General features: G+C 44.8%; 1 protein-coding gene across 1 annotated transcript in view; it reads left to right on the top strand.

The window, feature by feature from the left end:
• The first annotated feature begins 266 nt into the window (after positions 1 to 266).
• The window catches only part of LOC102029966, a 21866-nt gene continuing 12764 nt past the window's right edge, over positions 267 to 9368 (top strand). Inside the window, exons 1-8 of the mRNA XM_013512889.1 lie at positions 267 to 531; positions 705 to 790; positions 853 to 900; positions 1045 to 1164; positions 1798 to 1875; positions 2108 to 2190; positions 2710 to 2796; positions 2868 to 2984. Coding sequence (XP_013368343.1) covers positions 393 to 531; positions 705 to 790; positions 853 to 900; positions 1045 to 1164; positions 1798 to 1875; positions 2108 to 2190; positions 2710 to 2796; positions 2868 to 2984 — 758 coding nt within the window. The 5' untranslated portion in view covers positions 267 to 392. The remainder of the gene's footprint in view (positions 532 to 704; positions 791 to 852; positions 901 to 1044; positions 1165 to 1797; positions 1876 to 2107; positions 2191 to 2709; positions 2797 to 2867; positions 2985 to 9368) is intronic.

A 9368-nucleotide genomic window follows, 5' to 3' on the forward strand; every position in this document is an offset into this window, starting at 1 on the left:
TGAGCACATGGTGGTTCATTATACTATTCTTTCCACTATTACTTACGTTTGAAAGTTTTCATAAAAGAGTGGGCATGGTAGCACATGCCTACAGTCCTAGCATTCAGAAGGCTGAGGCAGGAGGATTACCACAAGTTTGAGGCCAGCCTAAGCTACAGAGTGAATTCAAAGCCTGTCTGAACTACACAGTAAAACCCTGTCTCAAAAAGCCAAAAATAAAAAAAGAGAAAGTTTTCAAAAATGAAAAAAGAATTCCAGAAAATGTTTTCTCAGAAGAGAGAAGAATGTCACTTATTTTGATAGTTTACCTGTTCAGAGTCACCTAACCCCACCCCTGGTCCCTCAGATGAGGGATGTGAATTATTAAGAGGAATCTGAGAAGCTGGGAAGCCATGGAGTCTGGAGAGGCACTGAGCACAGGGGCTGGTGTGGCCCAGGCAGCTCTGCATCCTCCAGAGGCCCACACTGTCCCTCCGGGCCCTCTCACCATGCTGATTGTGGTGGTAGAAGTGGAGCTCGGAAGAGGGTCAGGTAAGCAGCCTTGACAGTCACACTCAAAGAGAGTATAGCCAGGAGAGTGTTTGGAGTAGGCAGGCCTGGACCCGGGCAGGGAGGGAAACCAAGGTACAGGCTGAAGGCAGGATGTGGGAATCCTGGAGCTTGGTTTCCCTGGTGAGAGTTGATGTGAAACCCGCCTTTCTCAGGCCCTGAGGAGATCCAGAGCCCTTTACTTCTTCTGGAGGAGCCCAATAGCCTTCACTTGCCTCCTTGGAAGATGCTGGAGAGTCAGGTAAACGGGGTAGGGTGGAGGTGGGGGGGAGGAAGACACTGCTGACCCAGCCCTGCCCACAGGAACGATGCCTCACCTTTGACAGAGTCCTGGGCATCGATGCTGCTCAGGTAGGGTGGTCTGAGAGGGGGATGGGAGGAAGATGGAGTCTCAGGCCCCTGAATTCTGGGATACTGATGCTCCCCAGTGCCCGTGCTCAGGGCCGGCGGCACAGGGCACCTGAGAGGGCGGAATGTGCCTGTTTCTCCCTACAGGAGGCAGAGCAGGAGCTACTGGCACGCATCCAGTCCACACTGGCTTCGGTGGGCAGAGGCTACAGTGTAGCTCTGATTCTCCGGGGCCGGGAAACAGAGGCACCCCGACTTGTGCCCCAGGTGAGGAGCCACCATGTCACATCTCTTTTTTTTTTTCTGGTACCGGGAATTGAACTCACGACCTCGCACTTGCCAGTCAGGCACTGCTGCTGAGCTAAATCCCCAGCCCCTGTCACATGTCTCTTGAGGCTCAGGTGTCACTTCCCCCAGAAGACACTGGAGAATCTGCCTGCCCACCCCAGCCAGATGAGGTGTCCCTCCTTGGAGCTGCTGCTCCAAGCAGCCATAAGGACATAAGGACATTTTACCAGTGTCAGTTTTTGCAGCTATTGGGAGGTCAGGACAGGGGAGAAGCTGGAACTGGAGAGCTAGGGTCAGGGAAAGTGCTGTGCAAGGAGAAAGTCTACTTTTCACAGTTCTTGGTAATACCAATAATACCCTAAACTTGAAGGTTTTGTTGTAAGGCTTTATGGAGTGTCCCCAAATCAAAGCATCTGCCTCACAGCCTTGTCATGGCCCCTCTTCTGCAAGCACTAGGTCCCACTGAAAAGGCCTGCCTCTTTGTCCGCTTGCTGTGAATGTGAATCTGTTCTGGACACCGTGTTCCCGAGGCCTAGAATAGACCTCATGCTCAGGAAATGCAGGACAGGCTGATGCTTTCTCTGTCCCCTCTGAACAGCTTTCTTCACTTAGCTGCTGCAGGTGCTGTTTGAGGAAGCTCTGCTCCTCCATCACCCTGACTGCATGCTCAGTACCCTTAGCTTGGTGCAGGTGAGACCCTTGCGGGGGAGGAGATTGGGATGGGAGGCAGGGCCATGTGACGCTGTAGAAAGGGCCTGGGCCTAGGGGAACTTGGGTTCAGCCCCTCTCTATTCTTTGCCTCTCTGGGCCCACTTTTGCTCTGACTGAAAAATGGCTAAATTCTTGCACCCTGTTTAGTGAAAGAGGCCCCCACAGAAGGGGAAAGGCTCAGTTTGAAACAAGGGTGTTTGTGTAATCCCAGATCAGCCCCAATGGGAAGACCCAGGACCTGCTCTCTCCAGGGCTGGAGGACCTGTCCGTGCTAGAGGTGGCCCCTCTTGGCTTGTGAGTTGTCAGGGCCAGGGGTCTGAGGGTGCTATCTTAAGGGCTGATACCCCCAAACCTACCCCTTAAAGGTTTCTCCCCATGCCCATCCCAGCAAAAGGAAGCTCTGAGCTTGGCATCACACCTACAGGGCCTGGGTCTGTCCGCAGGACCCCCTCCCACACTTCACCCTAGATGCCCTCTTACTCCTTTCCCCCTAGTTAGACCTCTTCAACTCCACCCCTACCCCCATGTTCTGACTCAGTCCATTCTCACACTGGTACTTTTCAGTACCTCACTAAGCAGGACTTTAGTCTCTTCATCTGTGAAAGGGGGCAATACCTACTACCCTGCCCCCACCCCTGGTAGTCTACACAAGGAAAAACAAGATCATCAGGATGAGAGGTTTTTAGGAAGGTTTACCAAGCCTGAGGCCTCTGGGATAGTTCTTACAGGCTATGGACACTTTTATGGGAGAATCTAGGGGTCAGCACAGAACGCTGGTGCCTAGTGGCTGAGCTCAGAATCCCCTTCCTTCAGGGTGGTGGAAGGTGCCAGTGAAGTGGAGGTGTCTGACTCAAGAGCTGCCTCAGAGCTGTACTTGCAGGCTACAGGGCGTGAAGGCAGGTGAGCACAGGACAGCACCTGGCAGCCCTGCTCCCCAGGCGTTTGGCCCAAGCCTACCCTATCCTCCACAGGACTTGCCATCTGCTGACACTCACCATTTCCTGTCCTGGGCCTGATCCTCCTGAGGAGACTGGGACTCAGGGCGTGTGGCGAGGTGCTTTGCGGATCTTGCAGCTCCCAGGAGCCCTGTAAGTCTGAGAGGTTTTCTGATTCTGTTGGGAGCAGAGGGGGTAGCAAATAGGGTTGTGGTGAATCTATGAGGCTCATGCTCTGAAAGGTTTGCCATCTCTGGCTAGGGCAACATCAAAGTCTCTCCACCTTTCTTCAGCACTGATGCTAATGTCCCCTGGAGGCCAGGCTAAAACCCTTTGTGGGAAAATGATGTGGGCAAATGCAGCAAGAGAGAGACCTTGCGGAATTGCTCGCCACTTTCCATACATGCACTCTCCAGTCACTATTTCTTCAGAAGTTGATAAAAGCACAAGAGGTAGTTTTGCAAATAGTGTCTTCAAGCACTTTTGTCTCATTTTTTCTGACTTTTGTTTTTCTACTTTTTAATTTTTACATTTCTAATTCATTTCCAGCCACTTACATTCCTTCTATTATATCAAACTGCAAACTAGTAAAAAACCTAAATGTCCAAAAACCAAGATTGGAAATTTCCCAAGTAACTGTATTGTCATGCCCCAATCTGTATCCTTTTCTCAGTGCTCAAACATAATGAATACAAGCCGGGTGTGGTGGCGTATGCCTGTAATCCCAGCACTCGGGAGGCTGAGGCAGGAGGATCACTGTGAGTTCGAGGCCAGCCTGAACTGCACAGTGAGACACTGTCTCAAAAAGACAAAAAAAAAGAAAAAACAAACAAAAAAACATAATGAATACAAGCCGGGCATGGTGGCACACACCTGTAATCCCAGCACTCGTGAGGCTGAGGCAGGAGGATTGCTGTAACTTCAAGGCCTGCCTGGGCTACAAAGTAAACACAAGGCCACCCTGACTGCATAGTAAGACCCTATCTCAAAAAAGACAAAAAATAAATAAATAAAATAATGAATACAAAGTCAGGCATGGTGGCACATGCCTGTAATTCAAGTGCTCAGGAGGCTGAGGCAGGAGGATCGTTGTGAGTTTGAGACCAGCCTAGGCTACAAAGCGAGCTCAAGGCCACTCTGAACTGCATAGTGAGACTCTGCCTCAAAAAGACAAGAAAAAAAAAAAAAGAATACAATTGTGGTGGCTCAGGTGTGTGTCCTAGCACTTTTGGGGATGAAGCAGGAGGATCACAAGAGAGCCCACCCTGGGCAATTTAGCAGCTTAGTGAGACCCTATCTGAAAATAAAAAATAAAAATATCTGGGGCTATAGCACAATGTGAAGGCTCTGGGTACATCCCCCTTCCCATCATGTGGCCATAGAAAATAATCATTTCTAATTAATTTTATAAGTTTGTAATATCGTTGAAATATTGTCAAATTTAGAAGTGCCTAAAAACAAAATAGAGAAAGAAAAAAAAAAACCCTACCCTAAATTCCAGACTATTCCACTGTTTTCTTTCATTTCTCTTTTTTATTGGGTAAGATTCCTTTTTTAAAGAAATAGCTAGTTATGTTGAAATATAATTATGTTATGTTGAAATATAATTAATATACCATAAAATTTACTCTCTTAAAATAAGCTAAGTGGCTCATAGTATACTCACAAAATTGTGCACTGTTCAGCACCAATGTTAAATCAAAATTAAGAGATACCAGAAATAAAAGGATCATTGATATGTTACAGATGCTAGATAAAAATAAAAGGACCTATTCTGGAAGACATTTCCTAAGCCAGCACAGGAAGATAGTAGTTGGAAAATGTTCACCAGATTTAAAAAGCCAGGGTATTTTAAATGAAACTCTGGCAAGAAGAAAGTATAAACTGCTTACATTGTAGACAAGAAGGCAGGACAATGCTAAACCTCGGCTGCCATCAAAGGCGAGTCTATAAGGCAGGTGCTTGTTGCTTTTTCTTGGTTGGTTTTGCAAGCTGAATGTGGTGGGGCCTTCATGGCTAACCTTCACCATGTAGGAAAACAATGTGGAGCAGCTTTGTTTTTTCCTCTTTATTGATTTATCACAAAGCTGTGGGCTAAAATAAACTCTTATCTTTTCCTCTCCTCCATTCTCTGTCCAGTAACTAAATTTAGAACATTTCAGGATTATTTTACCAATAGTTTTAGGACATTTTACTCACTCCAAAAAGGAAATATGTTTTTTTTTGCATGCATTCCCCACCCTGCTTCCCCTCAGCCAAGACAGAAATAAAGACACACACACAAAAAAGGAAAAACTACTCTAAATTCCACACTATTCCACTGTTTTCTTTCATTTCTCTTTTTCATTGGGTAAAATTCCTTTTTAAAAAAATAGCTAGCTATGTTGAAATATAATTAATATGATTTTTACTGATTAATATAATTTTTCACTGATTTTTCTGTTTCTAAAGATATGACCAGCCAGGGATGATGCAATCTCAGGACTCAGAAGGCTGAGACAGGAGGAGGAGATCATTGTGAATGCAAAGACATCCCGGGTTATGTAGTGAGTTCAGGACCAGCCTAAACTATATAGTGACAGCCTATTTCAAAACTAAACTAAACTAAAACAGCTAAACTAAACTAAAGCTATGTCTATTTTGGTCATTTTCACATACAGTAAATGAAATCATGCAATATATGATCTTTTGTGTATTTCTTTTCATTTAACATCATATTTTAAAGGTTCATTCAAGTTGTAGTATCAAAATTTTATTTTTATTGCTAAATACTGTGATATTCCACTGTATAAATATACTGTGTCTTGTGTATCATTTCTCCACTGATGGACATTGAGTGATTTCCATGTTTGGTTACTGTAAACAATGCTGCACCAAACATTTATGTCCAAGTTTTTGTTTTCAATCATCCTCAATACATGCTGAGAAATGATACTGCTGGGTCGTATGCTAACTTCATATTTATTTATTCATTTAGGTTTTTTGACACAGGGTCTTGCTATATAGTCCAGGCTGGCCTTGAATTCACTTTGTGGCCCACGTTTGCCTTGAACTCATGGCGATCCTTTTGCATCAGCCTCCCGAATACTGGAATTACCGTGTGCGCCGCCACAATTACCATGGCTGGCCTACATGGTAACTCAGTTTTATTTTATTTTTTATTTTATTTTATTTTAAACAGTAAAACATGGATAACTTAGTAATAGGGGGATCTACCGAATTACAGACACAGTGGTAGGACATTATCAATGGTTGTTATTTTACCTATTTGTATCTTCAAGATAGTTTCTCAGGATAACAAATAGACAAATAATAGTGAGTTACAGACAAAAATGGTAGGAAATTATCAATGGTTGTTGTACTATACTTTGGTTTCTTCAAAATGGTTTCTAGAGAAAATAGAGCTATACATGAGTGATCAATTAAATAATCATTGGCTATTCTGAATGGTTGTTGTTGGAAACACACAGTAATAAACATACATCCATTTACAAAATAACAGGAACAATAAAAACATTACAGAGTTGTAGACAGATTGGTAGAAAATTATCAGTGGCTGCTGTAATACTTGTTGGTATCTTCAAAGTGGTTTCTCAGGAAAACAGATATACAAGAAAGATCTAAAAAGTAGTTACAACCTAAGGGTTGTGAAAAATAGTGGATTACCTCCTCATCATGACTCCTTTCACTGAGGTATGACAGCTGGAAGGAAGGCCAGGATTGAAAAGGAGGACCGAAAGACTAGCACCAGTGTCCAGCAACAGGCTGTTTACTTTTTCCTCTATGGTCATGATTTCGCGGGGCTCCTCCTTGGAGATAATGGTCTGGCCAGAGGGAGAAGGCAGAGTATGCCCTGGGCCCCTTCATTCCTGTTGGACCAGCTGGTAGGAGGGGTCTGTGCTCTGGGGCCTTCACTTCAGAGGGCAGACCGACCTCTAATGATCACCTTTACAGTCAGAGCATGGCCCAGGGGGCTTCTTAGGGCAGTCCCTCCTGAGGTGGCCTGGCTTCCTCCTCCTCACAGCTATAGAATACTGAGGAGGCAATTCTTTTTTGTTTGTTTTTTTTCCGGTACGGGAATCGAACTCACGACCTTACGCTTGCCAGGCAGGCGCTGTACCCCAGCCCCTGAGGGGGGCAATTCTTACTAACAACTCAAGAGAGCTATCTGGGGCAAAAGGCATTTTTTGTAGCTTTTTTCTACTATTTGGGGCTGACTGAGTAATAAACATCTTTAAGAATAGTTTGTCCCTCTACTGACCTGGGATCCAGGGAAGTATGCTTTATCAGTGCCTCTTGTCTATGAAAGCAGAGAGGTGTTCTCTCCAGCCTCCCAGAGCATTGGGACCCAGCAACCCCTTAGTGTCCTCTCCCCACCCGTCAACACAGGCGGCAGGAACATGTGGATGAAGTCCTCGGCCCGCTAGTCAGTCTCAGCATCATCAGGTGCAAAGTGTCCCAGGCAGGTAACCTAGACACGCACCTTCTCCATGAAGGCAGTTCTTCAAAATCTGAATATCGGGCACCCATATAATCCATGAAGTCTCGGTGCAGACCTCTCGGGAGCTCCACTCTCTCCTCCACCGCAGCCTGTACAGTCAGGGGAAGAATGGCCTCCAGGGGGTCTCCCCAGGTATTGCACAAGGTCCTCCTGGTTTCCAGCTCCCGAATGACTCTCGCATCCCCAGTCAGCTCAACCTGAGTCGTCGGGCGTCGGTACTCTCGTGTTCTCCGAGTCCTTGTTCATCAGCTGCTCCTGTGCTGACTCCGGACCTTTCTGGCTCTCAAGGGCAGGGCCAAGAGTGACCTGCCATGTGGCATGTTTTCCCAGAAGTTTCTCCGTGTCGGGATGGTTCACGCACGCCTCCGGGCGGGCCTCCATGGCCGGCGCGGGGCGGGTGGATTGTGTCGGTGTTTCTCTGTGGCATGGTAGTTCTTGACCGGGCGGCGACAGCCGGCCCGAAGTCCGGCGCACGTCTCTGCACCGCTTCCCGGGTGCCTGCTGCCTGCCTCCCGGATGCTGCGCGCACGGCTGCGTGCAGGGCCCTGGTAACTCAATTTTAAATCTTGTCTTTACTGAGATAAAATTCACATAACATAAAATTAACTATTAACCGTGTTATGTACAAGTTAGCATTTAGTACATTCACAACATTCTGCAACTCTCTAGTTCCAAGCCATTTTCATCATCCCAGAGGCAACTCTTGGATTCACTACGCAGTCATTCTGCAATTCCTCTTTCTCCAGCCCCTGACAAACACAAATTGGTTTCTTTATGGATTTACCTATTTCATATAAATAGAAACATGCAATGTATGACCTTTTTTGTCTGGCTTCATTCATTTAGAAAATGTTTTCAAACTTCACCATATTGTAGTACATAACATTCCATTTGTGTGTGTATGTGTGTGTGTGTGTGTGTGTGTGTCTTTTTGAGACAGGGTCTTGCTGTGCAGTTCAGGCTGGCCTTATGCTCACTTGTAGACCAGGCTGGTCTTGAACTTGCAATGATCCTCCTGCCTCAGCCTCCTGCATGCTAGGATTACAGGCCTGCGCCACCACACCTGGCCAATAACATGCCTTTTTATGGCCAAATAAGCTTCTATTGTATGGATATACCACATTTTGTGGTGGTCAGCTGATGACTACTTGAGTTGTTCTACCTTTGCTATGGTGATTCATATACAAGTATTTGTTTGAATACTCCTTTTCAATTCTTTTGAGTATATATCCTGGAGTGGAATAGCTGGGTCATGCAGTAATTCTATGTGTATTTTATTTTACTTTTCATGGCGCTGGGGATTGATCCTAGAACTTTGTACATGCTAGGCAAATGCTGTGCTACTGAGTGACAACTCCAGCCACTGTGTTTAACTTTTTGAAGAATCACTATACTGTTTTCCATAGTATTACACTAGTTTACATTTACATCAGCAATGTACGAAGGCTCTAGTTTCTCCACATCCTCATCAACATTATTTTTTATGCTTTTAAAACTATGGCTAACCTAGTGATTGTGAGTAGTATCACACTGAGGCTTTCATTTGTATTTCTCTAATAACTAACGTTGGTGAGCATGCTTGTGTGTGCTTATTGGCCATTCCTGTTTCTTTCTTGGAAAAATGTGTCTTTACATCCTCTGCCCATTTTAATTGGGTCATTTGTCTTTCCTTGTTATAAGTCTACTCAAAGTTTCTATTTCTTCTTGAGTCAGTTTTTGGAATTATGTGTTTCCAGGAAACTGTTCACTTCATTTAGGTTCTCTAATTTGTAGTGTACAACTTTTTGTAGTATTCTCTTATAATCTTTTTATTTCTCTAAAAGTAACTTTGGTAGCAATGTCACACATTCATCTCTGATTTTGGTAATATGAACCTTCTCCCTTTCTTCAGCAGTTTTATTAAAGGTTTGTCAATTTTTAAAATCTTACCAAGGAGTCCACTTTGATTTTCTATTGCTTTATATTGGCATTTTCATTTACATCTGCTCTAACCTTTATTATTTTCTTTCTTTCTTTCTCTTTTTTTTTTTTTTTTT

This window comes from Chinchilla lanigera, unplaced genomic scaffold (assembly GCF_000276665.1).
Source record: "Chinchilla lanigera isolate Chin_1 unplaced genomic scaffold, ChiLan1.0 scaffold00017, whole genome shotgun sequence".
Taxonomy (NCBI): domain Eukaryota; kingdom Metazoa; phylum Chordata; class Mammalia; order Rodentia; family Chinchillidae; genus Chinchilla; species Chinchilla lanigera.